General features: G+C 40.2%; 1 protein-coding gene across 1 annotated transcript in view; it reads right to left on the minus strand.

Moving 5' to 3' along the window:
- The window catches only part of LOC143118582 (uncharacterized), a 51,977-nt gene that overhangs the window by 5,889 nt on the left and 28,753 nt on the right, over positions 1 to 17,335 (minus strand). Inside the window, exons 12-16 of the mRNA XM_076279612.1 lie at positions 12,426 to 12,698; positions 11,317 to 11,599; positions 10,845 to 10,975; positions 8,111 to 8,205; positions 2,297 to 2,471 (exon numbers count right to left, since the gene is read on the minus strand). Of these exons, the coding sequence (XP_076135727.1) occupies positions 2,297 to 2,471; positions 8,111 to 8,205; positions 10,845 to 10,975; positions 11,317 to 11,599; positions 12,426 to 12,698 (957 nt within the window). The remainder of the gene's footprint in view (positions 1 to 2,296; positions 2,472 to 8,110; positions 8,206 to 10,844; positions 10,976 to 11,316; positions 11,600 to 12,425; positions 12,699 to 17,335) is intronic.

Raw genomic sequence — 17,335 nt, forward strand, 5'->3', positions numbered from 1 at the left:
GGTTACAAGTCCGAAGCGCTAACCAGTAGGCCCCACTTTTACACTGATGATTATGGCATGAGGTGCGCTGCAAGAACCGGGATGGTGCACTCACTCATAACAGTCAAAAGGTCAAAAAGACACTGGACACTCAAACTGGACACTTTTCATCCTCAGTGGATAGTTCAGGTAGTTGAGGTGGTGTTCAGATAAAATACAAGTGCTTATTTTATTATATATGAGTGAGAGTGAGCATAATTGCATGTAACAGGAATTGCACAATTGTCATGAGTCAACTCATGATGCCATAGAGGAAATAACAGTCAAAATCTCAAATTGCAACATCATCTCTGTATACCTGATATTTGGTAGGCTTCATTTAAACTAAATTATTACACAATAATGACAGGGTATTTCCTGTCCTATACTGAACAGAGCTGTTGAACAAGTTTACACCAGGCATATCATAACAGGATGTGATGAAGTCACATGAAGCAAGACAAAACATCACAAGTTTGTTTAGTTATCCCAATGCAAGTGCTGTGTACTGGGTTTCAGATCACAGAACACAGGAATGTTATTCAGTGTACCAACTATGGCTTACAATACCAGCACAACCAGTGTTTTCTACATCAGTTGTAATAACTGCTTTTGGCCACCACGTGACAGTGTTGTATTACTACAATATACTGTAGGTCAATCCTGCAAACACCGTTGGTGAAAAATAATCAAGCAAAAATGACTTACAGTCAAAAAATACTTACAGTAAAGCAGATATAACAAACTTCCTGTAGATGGCACACTCTCATCAGCAATAAATCCATGTTTTCACATTTTTCCATCGGGCCTACCATGCTAGACAAACAACCTCACAGATAACAGGCTTTTCAATGCCACTAAAATTATACTGCGTAATGTTGATAACGGCTATTGCAGTGTTATGTATGCCATGTGGCATGCCTCCTTATACAGGACTCAGTAAGGTACAGTCAGGCCTGGATAAATAAGTAACCAATGCCCTCATATACAGTCATGTATTTCCTTATCAGGGAATGTAGTAAATGCCATGAGGAAACTGATAAGTAAATAATGTGGAACTGGGTTACTGGATGAGAGCAAATCCTAGAGTGGCAGGGCCACATCTTTTTCACATCTATTACAGTTTTTTCCTCAGTTGCTTTGGTACATTTCTCAGATCAGAATTGAAATTCTCAAAAGTACCTGTTCAATCTTCACATCATTGTGTCACTTGTGCACATCAAAAAAGCAGTTACTCATTTCTTTGAACAAGTTGCAAATGCTTTGGTACATCCATGCATATGATTATGTACAATTATCTGCTGTTTCCTACATTATCATTTGCTTATGTCATGTTGATCAAAATGTATTATAATGGGTCTCTGTTGAATAGTCTCACCCCCCACAACATTTAGGCATTAGTTCATAACAGTCTTTACATGCAAAATGGTTGAACAAGTTGTCATAATTATGTCAAGCAAGATGATACGACTGCACTGTAATTCCTACAGCACTGCATGCACAGTTTTCCTTAAGGAGATTGTCCTATGGTCACATTTCTACTTTTTTTTTCTTTGTGCTATGCAGTGCAGTGCTGTCTTTTCCTTTCTGTATAGCAATGCTATGGTCTGTGAACAAATGACAGTACAAACAGTAAAAGCGTAAATGTGAATCTTGTCCAGTCTCTTGCAATCCAACACCTTAGTGTACTCCAACCTAGTACACTAAGGTGTAACCTACAATTTACAATAATTGTCAACAAAACTTTAGCCATATAGATTACATCAGAACATCCCTCCAGAGTACACTGTTGAGAACATGACTAAGCAATTTGACTGTCTTATCCGTACACAATGACACAAAGACTTGTAATTCTGATGGCACTGACATGTTCTTTGACACTTACTTACTGTTTTGCAAATGTTGAGGATGATTCGAGAAATGTACCAACGCGACTGAAAAAAACTGTAATTTGGGTGTAACGGAATGGGCTGTTCCTTTGTTTAGGAGGAACTGAATCTTCAGTTGAGCATTCCAAATAAATGTTAATGTCTGAATACCATTAGACTGTATGAAAACATGATAACACATTTCCTTACAGAACACCAAAGACCATGTTTCAGCATTTACTTGTCATCAACAACATATTAGTACAATTTAACTTAAATAATTGGATGTAAATATGTCTAAATATGTATTTTTGCATTTATCAATTTCAAGCTTTATATTGTCTGCAGTAAAGGAGCCTGTGAAAGCAACAGAGTTCTTGGTGCAGGCTTTATAATACTGTGGGACTAGCCATGGGACAGGGTGGAACACAGGGGGAGCACAGAGTGTCCAGTGCTTTGGTGGACATTATCGACGTGGTGGGTGGTGGTCTGAACGGAGAGAGCTGAGGGGTGTAGTCCGTCAGGGTCGATGCTCTCCTCCTCTGAACTGGCCTGGCCTGTCTTCGCCTCGGCATGGGCTAGCCACTACCCACAGCAAGGGGGGTGGCAGGTTACAGGTCACTGTGAACGGACGCGAGACACCCACACACAGCAGCAACTGCAAAGAAGAAAGATGAATAAAGCTGTAAATCGTGACATAGATAATGGTTAATTGCTGAATAAGATGAATAAAGCTGTAAATCGTGACATAGATAATGGTTAATTGCTGAATAAGATGAATAAAGCTGTAAATCGTGACATAGATAATGGTTAATTGCTGAATAAGATGAATAAAGCTGTAAATCGTGACATAGATAATGGTTAATTGCTGAATAAGATGAATAAAGCTGTAAATCGTGACATAGATAATGGTTAATTGCTGAATAAGATGAATAAAGCTGTAAATCGTGACATAGATAATGGTTAATTGCTGAATAAGATGAATAAAGCTGTAAATCGTGACATAGATAATGGTTAATTGCTGAATAAGATGAATAAAGCTGTAAATCGTGACATAGATAATGGTTAATTGCTGAATAAGATGAATAAAGCTGTAAATCGTGACATAGATAATGGTTAATTGCTGTAAGACGGCACACTCTGGGGCGAATGCCTGCTGTTGTCAGAAGCACTAAGTGTCTCAGCGAAGAAGTGGTTCACATATTCGGCAGTCGCTGAAAGGTTAAAGAAAACTATGACATGTTTTGCTCATGTGACAGCACATAAAATATTGTCTCTACATCATAGAGTAGCACACTACTGCTTATATTTGCTCTTGGCTTATGTATTAATATGCCACCCCATACACCTCCTTATATTAATTATATTAACTTAAATGGAGTGCCCCAGTCCTTTCACTGATGTGTTACCAAGGTCATTGTAGGTGCCCTTATATAGGTATAGATGCATCTAATCTTTTTTATACACTGGGAAATGTTCAAATAATAACAAGGTAACCAAAAGGCTAAACTTGATCAATCTAATGCCAATTTGTATATACTTTGGAGATTACTGTAATGCTAAAAGTTAAAGAAAATATCATTTGAGAGAAATGGCAAAATATGTGTAATTTAATGGGATGGAAATACAAATAGTGTTTTCACTAATCACAGTTTAAAAAACATAATATTTCATATTCAAAGTTTAGGCAAAGCTAAGTTTATTTTTTATCTTCCCTATTCACACATATAGACGGCTTAGTGCAAACATAGGCCTACTGTCAATTATCTTCAAAATTAAAGAGAGAGTGGACACTGGTAATAGTTTGCCCAGGCTCTTAACCGTGCTTTTGTCCACAGGAATGTCATATTTATCACCTCATAAGCCTATCACAAAGAAAGAAAATAATTGAAATCCTTTATGAGCCCAGGTGATTCTTGCCGGTGGTGCAGATGGAGGGTTGATGAGGGTGAACTCCACACTTCCTCCTACTGCTCCATCCAGAGGCCCATCCTGCAGTAACTCATTTTGGCATGAACACAAGCCTAAAGGCAGCACGAAGATGATACTGTGTGAATATCTCAAAGTGGCAACAAAGACTTACAGAAGATCTCTCTATTGCTGGGAGAAGTCCAGCTGATTGCTGTAGGTGGTGCAGATGGAGGGTGAACGGTGAGGGTGAACTCCACACTCTCTCCTACTTCTCCATCCAGAGGCCCATCCTGCAGTAACTCATAGACATACATGTAGATAGATAGATAGATAGATTTGAAATTGAAGTAAGTCAATAAGTCAAATTTATTTTGTATTTTGTTTTCTGAATGTGTCACTGTGTGAGGCATATTCAAATTAAAAAGGTCATGAGCCAGCTGGCAGAGGGGTATCAAAAACCAGACCATCCGCGCTTGAAACAAATAGAGGAAGTCATTAACATTTGTTTGAGATTTGCATTCATGACTTGTTTATTTTGCTCAGTTCCTTCACCACATCTCTCTCATCATGACCAAACGATAATTTATTTGCCATTTGCATTTATGGTGTCTTTGTGTGAGTCATTTCACTTTATTTCTTTATGTATGTGCCACGGTTGCATTTATGGTGTCTTTGTGTGAGTCATTTCACTTTATTTCTTTATGTATGTGCCACGGTTGCAGTGTGGAGAGCTGGACCGAGGCGCAGGGCAAGTTGAGATCGAGGCACACTTAATGAAAACAGGAATCTTTAATACGAAGGCACACTACAGCAAACCACAAAACAACATCACAATAAGACTAATAACCAACAAAGACGGAGAGGAGACAGAGGGTTTACATACACATGGGTAACAGGGCACAGGTGGACAATGATCAAGGTAAAACAAGAGACAGGTGGAAACCAATATTAAACTAACAGACTAATTAACAGAAAGAGGACTGGACGAGACCAACAAGACAATAACGGGGAACAGGTGTGGAAACAGAAACGGAGGGAAAACTAACAAGACAGGAAGCACAGACCAAATAAGGAGATGGGGCGGAGAAAAAGACAGGTGACAGGCAGGTAAACACAAAGCACATGGGGAACAAACAAAGGAGCACCGGACCCTTATGTCACAGTCTTTACGTCTTTATGTACAACACAGGTGTTAGATATACACTTATTGAATGTAAAAACATGCTCAGCTAGGCTTATCCTTTAAGTGCCACTCCAGTAGAATTATACAAATCTGGGGTGCAGTGGAAGTGATTGAGTGTGCCATCTTCACATACTGAAAATCGGTATGTGAAGATGGCACACTTTGATCTTTGCTACCCCAGAGCTTACTTGCAACTTGCCCTACGTAGTTAGCTTCAATTAACACCCGAATCTCCTTTTATGGGCAAAAATGGCAGCTTTTTTTTTTTTTGTAGGCGAACTTCAAAGGTCTATGGCTCAATATAGGCCTAATTGACATATGTTACTCGCTTTGGTTAAAAAGCATCTGCTAAATGCATAAATGTAAATGTAAATTGCAAATGTCTTTCTGCTGCATGATCCTGTGTCTCTTCAGGTAAAATCCTGTATCTGTAATCTCATCTGTAACCTGAAACGCTATAGTAGGCTACATGACTGTCTATATTATATTATTGGGCAGCCGTGGCCTACTGGTTAGCGCTTCGGACTTGTAACCGGAGGGTTGCCGGTTCGATCCCCGACCAGTAGGCCACGGCTGAAGTGCCCTTGAGCAAGGCACCTAACCCCTCACTGTTGTTGCAGGCAGCTCACTGCGCCGGGATTTGTGTGTGCTGAGTGTGTTTCACTAATTCACGTAATTTCCTTCACGGGACTCAAAAGAGTATATATACTTATACTTAAGAACTAGAAGGTGAAACTAGCTTATGAGGCATAGCAGGCATACACGCTTCAAATAGCAGCAGGGGTGTAACTATCAATGAACAAGTAATGACCATGTGTCACAAGCAACAAGCCCTTATATATGGTTATGGTTATGGTTATGGATTTAGCAGACGCCTTTGTCCAAAGCGACATATAAATACAAAACAACATAATAATATTTAAAAATGAACAGGGAACAGATTAAAATGTAGGTCAAATATAGTAAGGAGAATAGTTGTAGTACACAATAATATCAATTCAATCAATAGCCTAATAAAAAAGCAATGTAAAAAAGGGGAAAGGCAATAATAAAACAATAATGTCAATTCAATCAATAATATAAAAACAATAACATGCTAAGACTACATTAAGGAGAATATCAATAATAAACAATAATGTCAAATTAATTAACAGCCCAATTAAAATAAAACAACATTATATAAACCATAACACATAAGCGCTTAAACAACTAAGTATATGTTGAATAGGAATGTCTTTAGACCCCTCTTAAACGACCCAAAACTACCACAGGAACGGAGAGCACTGGGCAGTTCATTCCACCAACATGGAACCACTGAAGAAAAGAGTCTGGAATTAGACCCAGTTTTCATGACTGGTCGACACAACATACGCTCACCAGAAGACCGCAGTGGGCGGTTGGGGATGTAAGGCTTGATTATTGAATTAAAATAACTAGGAGCAGATCTAGTTAGTGTCCTATAGGCCAAAGTGAGAGATTTAAATTTAATTCTGGCTACTATAGGGAGCCAATGGAGAGTAACTAGGAGAGGAGTTACATGTGTCCTCTTTGGCTAATTGAAGACCAGGGGTGCTCCAGCATTTTGAATCAGCTGTAATGATCTTGTTACACAAGCGGGTAAGCCAGCTAATAGTGAATTACAATAGTCCAGCTTAGAGATGACCATGGTCTGAACAAGAAGTTGTGTGGAATCTTGTGTCAGATAAAGTCTGATCTTCCTAATGTTGTAAAGCATAAACCGGCATGATATATATAAGTATATTATACACTACAAGCCCTTTAAATATATATAAGTATATATACACACGTATCTGATTGATGGTGTGTCCTTCTGACTGAATAAATACAACAATGACACAATAAAATGAATTTGGCTAATGGGTGAGTCAGTGAAAAATCAATAAAATTGTGATACAAGCACCACATTTTACACAAGTCACTGGAAATCAACATTTAATAGTAATTGTATGAGAGATTGCATAATTACAATTGCACAAATACACTTATCTTTTTTTTTTTATTCTATAGCCTATGTAAGATTATAGTAATCTAATCATACAGTAATTGTATGTAGGTGCAGTACTGCTGCAGGACTTAACAAGATACAACTGGGCTTGTTTACATAAAACAACACATTTGCATGCTGAGGAATAGCACCTGGGCTTGATGCAGGGATGGAATATCCCTGCATCAAGCCCAGGTGCTATTCCTCAGCATGCAAATGTGTTGAGCTGTACTTAAGCTTAGCAGTCCTAAATCACCACCATAAAACCCTCTGTCAAGGTGACAAAGAAGTTGAAATTAGAATATACCATCATAAAACACAGAACAAATTAGATATCTGTGACAATTAACTTCTGCAAATGTCCTCAAAATTATGTCTTTGTCATGAAAACAATAAGTATAGATTTAAATAAATATGAATAGTAAATGACTGTTCCTGTGTTTTTGTCGGAGTACGGACAGGACAGACAAAACAGCAGAGTACCGTTTTTACATCTCTAGGGCAATTCCATGGACAATGGACTTTTTGTCACATCCATAATGCCAGTGAAATGCCTTGGCATTTGTATGATGTGAATGATAGCATTCATTTTTTGTGCATTTTTTCTCATGTACATTCTTCAGCTAAAAATAGCAAATGCTATGTAATCATTTACATCATACCATACCATCACCTTTTATTGGCGTTATGGATGTTAAAAAAAACATAATTTTCCATGGAATTGCCCTCTATGAAAAAAAGAGTGTCTAAAACTCATTTCTCTTTGCCCTCTTCTTCTCCCTTCCTGCTTTCTCATTTATTTTTTGGAAGATCTTTTCATTTTGTTGCTTTATCCATGTCAGTTTGGTGCCTGCTGGCTTCCCCGTCTTCCACAGTCTTTGTCCAATCTGAAGAACAAAACTCCAGTCATTTCATCATTCTTTACAGCTTTTTACATGAATGAAGACTTATTGCTGCATTATCTACAAGAAACATCCTTTTTGTTTGTACACTCATAAATCATTGTATAAACTGTAACTGGGTTGTTAACAGCTTTTGTAAATGGTACAACCAGAGTGATGGTGTCAACACAACAGGAGTTATGTTTTTTTGTTTGTTTTTTGTTTGTTGCTGTTTTTGACCCACCTTCTCTAAGATGGCCGCCTGCACAGCAGGGTCCTCCATGTTAACCCCGGACTCGGCCTGGACCTTGACTCTCACCATCTTCACCTTTTTAGGGACTAACACAGGGCAACAAACACACCAATATTTAAATGGTATATTTGGATTAACTAAGGAAGACTTTAAAATCATCCACAACCACCATTATGTTGATTTCCATTTAAGATCACTATGCAGTGTGCTTTTTAGGTACAATACATGCCCTTGATAGTGTTCTATCTACTTAGCATGGTAGTTTAACAAATATTTCATAAAGGTATGAAATTATAGTGCTAACCAAGTAGTGATGCATTTCTATAAGTGGTTAGGCCATTTGGAAGAACCATTTGGTTTGACTGAGAGGTTTCCATACCAGGACATGATGTTGAATGTCAGCATACTTTCGATCAGTGATTTGTAGATCATGGACATTGTGTGCTGGCTGGTGTTAAAGTTTCCTGACAAGAGCAAGGCACTGTCTTCCTTTTTTGTAAATATAGTGCTGAGCTGGTTGTCATTGAAAATTGAGCTGGTTGTCTAGACCCCTTCCATTTTTGTAAACATCCAGAGCTTAGTTTGGGTATGCGAACAGTATGGGGTGAGAATAATGGAGTAGCTAATAGACCTGCATGTTGAACTGTCAAGGTATGACCTGTCACTGTCACCCAAGGACCGCAAACCGTACCTTAATAAATTAGTATTAGCTATTACAACCCCTGTGCCCCCACCAGGACTGGCATGGCCATTGCATGGGCAATGAAGGCCTAGCTTGCCCAATTAGCTAATCACAGACACCTGATCAAGGTGTGGGTATTTAGGGGGGTGTTCTCTCTCTTGATTTGGGGGGTACTTTTCTGTTAGGCACATTCTGTTGCAGGCACCTTTGGGTTATCTCTCTCCCACTGGCACCTTCTTTCTATCTTGGAACATCATACTTTCTTTGGCACACACACGCACCCACATGAACACACTTGCATACATGCTTTTGCATTCCCCTAGACATCTTTTAGTAATGGATATTTATTGCTTTTGGTTACTTTTAAATAAATACTTTATTGGTTAAAGTTATCTCTGTTGTCCCAGCGCCCTCTTTATGTTGCAACTTATAGCCGGGTCGTAACATAGCTAATGGCGATTGTTTGTCTGATCCTGTGCTGAGGGAAGAAGCTTCCTCTGCTACCTGCTGCCACGGGTGCGGAGAGACCTGGCTGTAACACTTCCCGGAGGGGAGTGGGGTGAAAAGTCTGTGGTTGGAATGAAAACAGTCTTTTTAATGATGCTGTGCGCCTTACATAAGCATTGCTTGCCCTTGATGGCCTCAGTGGAGGGGAGTGAGGAACCAGTGATTTGTTGGGGCAGTTTTCACCACCCTCTGCAGTGCTTTCCGGTCAGGGGAGCGTACCTATGTTCCCCGGGTCCTATGTTCCCCACTTTGTATGGGACCGGGGAACATAGGACCCTTTTTTAAAACCCTAACCATAATCCTAACCCTAACCCTAACCCCGAGCGGGGAACATAGGACCCGGGGAACATAGGACCCGGGGAACATAGGGATGACCCCACGGTCAGAGGTAGAGCAGTTGCCATACCATACTGTGACACAGTTGGTGAGGATGCTTTCGATGGTGCAGCGGTACTGCACTGATGGTGCCGTTACTGTTAGGAGGGGGAAGCGACTTCCCATCCGTCTGAGCCTGTTCCGAATCCCTCCTCTTGTATCTCATTTTTTCTTCCGTGATGTATCATTTCAGGAGGTCTAAAGACATGTTTCGGGGGTCCTTTGCACAAATGTCGTGACCTGATACATACTGTGTTGCCAGATTGTTGAGCCTGTAAGTGAGTCAACTGTAATAGCAACCTGCAGCATTTTTTCTAAGTCTAAGTTCTGTCTTTAAAGTTTTATTTTACTTTTAAAAAGTAAAAAATGCTGTCAATTTGGGAATCCGGACCCAATAAAACCATCACCACTAAAGTTCTACTTCTGGCCGGTCATCTTCTCAAATCACACAAAAGAACCTACGTGACATTTGGTGGCAGCAGTGGGATGGCTGGCCAGAAAAAAACTGTGTTCGTCCCAGGGATGGATTACTGCACGGGCCTACCGGGCCCAGGCCCAGGGGCCCAAGGGGTCAGGGGGCCCTGAAGCCCAAGCCTTTGCATGGAATAATTGCCTCAATATCAACAAATCAGGATGTAGGCTATGAATCTGATTGAATTTAATATTGGCCATCCCCAAAATGCACCAGAATACAGGAAATCACATCAAAAAAATAAAAATGTTCTGGGGGAGGACCCCCAAACCCCCCCTCCCACATATATGACAATAAGTGGGGGGCCCTTAATATATCTGGGCCTGGGGACCCGAAAGTTCATAATCCGCCATTGGTTCGTCCCAAAAGAAAAAAGCCGCCCTAAAATTGACAGCCAACCAAGTTGCATCCGGTGAGCTGTGGGAAGATGCTTTGGAAACAGCGCAGTCTGATGCAGAGCTAGATCAATCAGAGGAGAGAGTACCACTACAGGACTACGAGCTACAGGGAGAGAGTACCACTACAGGACTACGAGCTACAGGGAGAGAGTACCACTACAGGACTACGAGCTACAGGGAGCTGGATCAAGCAGAGGAGAGAGTACCACTACAGGACTACGAGCTACAGGGAGCTGGATCAAGCAGAGGAGAGAGTACCACTACAGGACTACGAGCTACAGGGAGCCAAACCGAAGACCTCAAAGGGAGCTGGTGTCTCATCACCCCAGACAAAACCCACTGTTCCAGACACAAAATTGACCGAGCTGGTGCAAGAGTTTCTCACTGCACAGAAGATAAGGGATGATGCCCTCCAGGAGGCCCTGATGAGGATAGATAGCCATGAGAGAAGAAATAGTTCCAGGGTCAAAGAACCTGAACAACGGTGGCCAGGCTGGCTTTGTAGTCGCTGGTTTGGGAATGTGTGCAAACTCGTGCATGACCTCAAGTAGTCTGTCCCAATTAATGTAAAATTTAATTCGGGCTGGCTTCCAGGCTATCTTTGGACACATGCGCCAAATACGAGAAAATGCTTTGTGAATACAGACCCAGGTTTGACTGACATGAGCAAGACTGAGATTGACTGGAGGTGAAATGGACAGATGTGATATTTATCATCAATTCAAGCTCTCCTTGTCTCTTCGTAAAAAAAAAAATATGTCACTTGAATGACTTTTCCTTACCTATCACAGTGATGTTTGTTGGTGATGATGCTTTATACCTCTGGGTTTTACTATTATATGCCCAGCAGCTGTAGGCTCCACTCTCACTGTCCTGAACGTTCTCCAGTCGTAGTTCTGGTCCTTCTCTGGCCAGCAGGGATCCATTAAGTGCCCAATGGAACTGGGTCGGGTTGGACTCAGAGGAGCAGGACAGGGTGATGTCAGAGCCTGCACTGTGGATCGAGGCTTCAGGTGTCACTGAAACTACAGAACTATCTGGGCCATCTGTAATTATAAAGGCACATTAAATATAGATACCATACCAAAATGATGATGAAATGTAGAGTTGCCAACATACTTAGTTCTCTGGGAGGGTTCTTTGCTCCAATAGTAAAATCTTATTTCCTTTGATTATAGGCTTATGTGTGTTCTTAATAGCTTTACAGAGAACTTTAACTCTGTTGCTGTGGTAGTTGTGTAATAATTAACTCTCGGGATTTATTATGTCACAACCTATAGTGCTTTGATGGCTCTGGTGATGACAGCGAAACAGGCCAGATTTCATTCCGAATGTTGCTTTCCTGTGGGTTGTCTGCATAATGTCTGCATTATCTTGAAATGTAATCCATACATAGCATTAATAATAGAGATGCACCGATTGCAATTTTCTGGACTGATTCGGATTTCTGATTTTTCATAGTGTTTGACCTGCCGGTACCGATTTTAGCTGATTCCAATCATTTCTTCTAACCACATTACAGCATGCACAAACACACACAATTTATTTTCTATCTTGAAACTATCAAACTATAATGCTTGACATCTTATTATCATGTAAGATTGCTAAACGTTGATTCTTTTTAATGTCGCGATCGGTTAACTCCATTGAACTCTGCTTGTAGTTCAGCTGTATATACATCCAGCCCTGAGTGTTGGCCTTTCCTAGTTTCTTCAAACTGAAACCAGCCGATTTCTAATTAATAATAAGAAAACTCTCAGTGAAAAGCAAAGTGTGTTTGGCAACAATCATTTGTGCATAAGAAAAAAATATCTATGAATAAGTTATGTAACAAGTACATTTAATACATGTTTCGATGAATTCTGCACTTACAGATAATTGTCAGATTGACATCAGAGCTCATTTGTTTACTGACACCATTCGATACTTCACACTTGAATGGTCCATCATCATATCTAGTCACATTCAATATAGTGAGGTTCCTCTCGTCTAGCAGAACTCTGTCACTTCCTGTGACAATAGTACTCCTGTTAAACCATCGAAATGAGGGCAAGGTGCCAGAGGCGGAGCATGTGAGAGTGACAGAATTGTTGAACTCCACCAGCTCATTCTGATCGGCTTCTGCTGTCACATTGGAGATTTTCTCTGGAGGTGAAATACAACATGGATCACTGTAGTAGAATTGTTGGAGCAGGTCATGTGATGGTAATAGTATAGATAATGGTTTCCAAAGGAACTAAACATGTCAGACAATTAAGGTCTAGGGTAGCATTCCTTCCACCATGCCGTGCATATGTTCAGTTCTATGTTGAACTAGTGGTAAAAAAAAATAAGTTAAACCTTAAGAGACAATTGAGCCACTGCTACTTGGGCGTAGAGATTGTCCGTGCTGTTGCGAGTGAAACAAGGTACTCATGTGTTGCATGATATCTCTGCCTCCAAGTAGCAGTGCTTTGCCTGTGCTTCGCCCCAATATAGTCCCAAGTCAATATCTGGGGTGCGTTTCCCAAAAGCATCGTTGCTAACTATGTTAGCAACTAACATGGTTGAAACTATGTAAGTACGACACAGCTGTTTCCCACGATGATAGTTTGAACTATGGTGGTGGAACTTACATAGTCGGATGCATCGTTACCCTACATTAGTGTTTCCCAAAACCATAGTAGCAACGAACGTTCGCAACCACTATCGTAAAGTCTTGAATTTCTTGAATTTCCCCTGGGGATCAATAAAGTATCTACTGTATCTATCTATCTATCAAGTTGTGTAGTTACAACTACACCTCTCGACCTGTGGTAGAATGATAGTAGAAGCATAGTTCCGGGGATCTTCTTTTTAAAGACGTCACTGACGCCAGTTATACTGTAAGTGCAAATTAATAATTATGACCGCCGCTAGCGAAGCGGTCATATAGGGATTGTCAAAGTTTTTTTTTTTTTTTTTTTTTTTTTCCCGTCATCTACTTCCTGAAATTTTGGTCAACGATACCTGGGGCACCGAAACACCGGGGCACATGAAATTTGGTGGGTATGTAGCCCCACTAGACTTTTACGGAAAAATTTCGTTTGGTCCCCGGGGGCCACTCCCCCTCCGCGCTGGGCCCCCGAAACCCAAAAAATTCAGTTTTTCCTAAATAACTACCTGAACCGTGGCACCGAGGATGAAGACATTTTTATGATATGTTGATCTCAAGGGCCCACATCAACCTAGCCCATAATCACTCATTTGTGATTTGCACCCCCCCGGTAAAAAATGAAAATGCAATATCATTCTGCTTTAATCGCCCTTCTCTTCAGTTGAGACGTTCAGAACTGCACCAAATTTTATGTGTATGATTAACCTGACATTCTCTGGGGGTATGCCAAGTTTCGTAGAATTTCATCCATGGGGGGGTCTAAAAAATTAAGTTATGTGTACATTTAGTGACTGTACACTCATTGGCCTGTAGATGGTGGTGCACACATACACGCACACACAGGCACGTATACCATCAGTATCGGCAATTAGAACGGCCGATACATAATTACAAATTCTGTAGGATTAAAGGAAACCCAAATATTCATCATAATAATAATTTGGCTGCATTTCCAGTATTGGCGTCACGTAGTCGTTTGTCCACTAGATGGCGCATCGCAGTGAGACGTAATTTTGTTGGAAGTTAATCTAAAGTGGGTTGGAAAGACACTGCTTCCTACAAGGACAAGACAGTAGGCTACAGTAGTTTACCGCAGAGAACGTCTAAGGGTAGGATGATTTCTGCAGTGTTTCCTCTAGGATTTTTTTAAGCAGTGGGGGCAGGCCTGTCCGAACCCCCCCACGTCCCACGGAACTGACAACTGACACTTCGCTGCAACACAAACAATTATATGTATTCACCTCTATTCACACACAATGAGGCATTATTTTCAGTTGTGATTGAGCTGTATATTTGGAGAATCTACAACAGGTCTGCACAATGAATTTTGAAAGGCAACTGCGACTATTGTACGTCTGCCCCATTTCTGATACCGTGGGGGAAGAAAATTAAACCGTGGGGGGCCGCCACTACCAAATCAACATAGAGGAAACACTGTTCTGCATGACATGTAATTCCCATTTCCTCTTGAAGCCGAAATAAATCTGAGAATGTTTATCGGACATGCTTGTTTTTTACTGCAGGTAGGCTACGTTAATCCTATCAATAGCAGAATGTAGGTAAAATAATGTTACCATTAGCATGGTTGAGTGATGGATAAACCATAAATGCGTTTATAGGCTACCAAGCAAATTGATAACAGCAGTAATTGTATCTTTCGACTGTCATCTCATTTGCTTATGACCATAGCCTAGGCTACTAACAGGAGCTACGTGAGTTAGCCACAATACGTTCGCTACGTGATGTTTTTTTTAATGGAAAATATATAGGCTACCTGAAAGATAACCTGTCTATGATGCATCCTAAACACCGGGCTGGGACATTTCTGACATTTTATTGGTCTCAAAAAGCATCTGAGTCAACGTTCATTCCAAAACACCCATATAGGCTACTTCAATCCTCTATTTTCAAAGGTGATTCAAGTAAGGAAGAGCATGGCTCAAAGTAAAGTAACTGAAACTACATAAATTCGTCAAAGAGAATAATTTGTGTCAACTCGCCGCAATGTAGATTTATTAACGCACCCGTGATGATCTACATCTCCATTTAAACCAGATGTTTTAGAGCGCACGTTGAGATGTATTCAGAGCAGGGCTGTACCTACACATATTTGTTGCACGTGCTACAAAAATCATTCTTTGCGATGGATGATTTAGTACCAACGTTACACCGGTCAGATACAGTTTTGCTTATGGCTATACCGTGAGACTGAGGCGCTTTTTGTTTGTTCGAAGTGCGTGTTTAGGGTGTGAGAGGGGAGTCGATGTGCTTTGATTCCAGCTTGGTAGTTGTAGTCTATGCGATTAAAAAACACGTGTGTGTGAAGTATCCAAACAATGATAACGCTTTCATTATGGCTGCTTTAGCCACAGACCTTGAGCTACTGTACAGTGGGTTGGGTTCCATTTAGAAGTGTCCACTTCATTCGCCCATTCGGTGATTCAGCTACTTGAAATGTATTACTACTGATATGCAAAACTATTAACTTTTCGCAAAGAGGTGGCAGCTTGATACTGTAAGGTGTAAGCCATTGGTTCCAAAGGAGATTTTATTTGGGTCGCCAGCATAGCCTAGTGACAATTTGTGTTGTGTAATAGGCCTAGCATAGGGCCTACCTTATATAGCTTATAGTTTGTTAACAGTCACGGTTTTGTCATAACTCCCTCTATGCATTTTTGCATTTACAATAGCTCTGAAACCGGGGGGGAACACGTCGCAGGGGGGGGGGCGCCAGTGCGTGGATATCTCAATCGCAAAATTAAACAATATTTCTATCGGGTGCCTACCATGGACTAGGCTGGGTGAAAATCAAAAGATTGCGTCAAAAGATTGAGCTTGGTCTGGCGAAAGCCAGACTAACCATGGACCTCATAGTTGCAAAATGCAAGGGAACATGAATCAGCATATTATTTGCACAAACAATAACGGACAGTAGCTCTTCAACTTTGCCCGTTAAAATGTGAATGAACAGTCTCGCAACGCATTTCATGAAGGCCCTTTTGGACATGTCAGTTATTTGCACCACTGGGTAAAATGGCATTTTGTTTTAGACTACTGGTATTTAATTTGTGCATTGACAATAAAGCTGAATATCATATGAACTAGATGACTAAACTTATGCATATGTAGAAGAAGAAACATTCACAAAAATCCGTGACATACATGACCTCTCTTCTTGATAGCTGTTGAAAACTGCATGGAACTGACAGGGATTTTTGTTTTGTTTTGTTTAATAATAAATAAATAAATACATTATGCTGCTACCTTCTGCTTTTCCCAAATACAATGTAGCCTACAGGTGTACCTTTCATCAGTCTAGTTGCAATGGATGGACTGTGATGAACTGCCCTACTTGTGATTGTTTAGAGATTTTAAAGGTTTTATAACAATGCTGCAAATTTTTTGGCCCAGAAACAAATCTATTCACCTTTGCAGCGCCAGTAGGCTACTTTGTGTGCGGAATGTGTGCACACACACATTCCAAACAAGTATACACAAAATTTGTGTATACAAATGGAGTAGAAGATGGAGACAAATTCATTAATATGATTTATTTTCACGGAATGGATGTACAGGACTGAGCGGTGGTCATATTTTGTACCACTATGCGGTGCATCTAGTTATGAATAGATTTAGGTTTCTAATTTATATTTACTAGGGCTGTCAATCGATTAAATCTATTATCTAATCTTATTATCTAATTAATTACATACTCTGTGATTAATTAATCTAAATGAATCGCATATATCATTTTTGCTGTGAAAGTATTTTAAATATTTAAATTCAGATGAATCATTGAATAATCAGCATTAGTGACATTAAAGTTCAAAAACTCTTTTATTATTATTTTCACTGTTCAAATAATGGCCATAATAATATATGATATGACCTAATATACTGAGGAAATAAATTCAGTGCTTCGGGAAGAAGTTTTTTTTTCACATACAAGGCATTTCAGGCCACAGATATAACCTAGGGGACACAATGAAAATAAATTAACACTCCCCTCAATGTCAACACTATTTCTTTGCATTGATGTGCGACTTTAGAGTTGACGAACTCCGGTGTTATGCATATTCCTTGCCGCAGACATTGCAGAGGACTTTATTTTAATCAACACTTTATTTTCATCAACACCATCAGGCCG

Source organism: Alosa pseudoharengus, unplaced genomic scaffold, assembly GCF_046254945.1.
Source record: "Alosa pseudoharengus isolate Yale_2024_CS ecotype anadromous, Long Island Sound unplaced genomic scaffold, YU_APseudo_1.1 YU_APseudo_1.1_scf_12, whole genome shotgun sequence".
NCBI classification, from domain to species: domain Eukaryota; kingdom Metazoa; phylum Chordata; class Actinopteri; order Clupeiformes; family Clupeidae; genus Alosa; species Alosa pseudoharengus.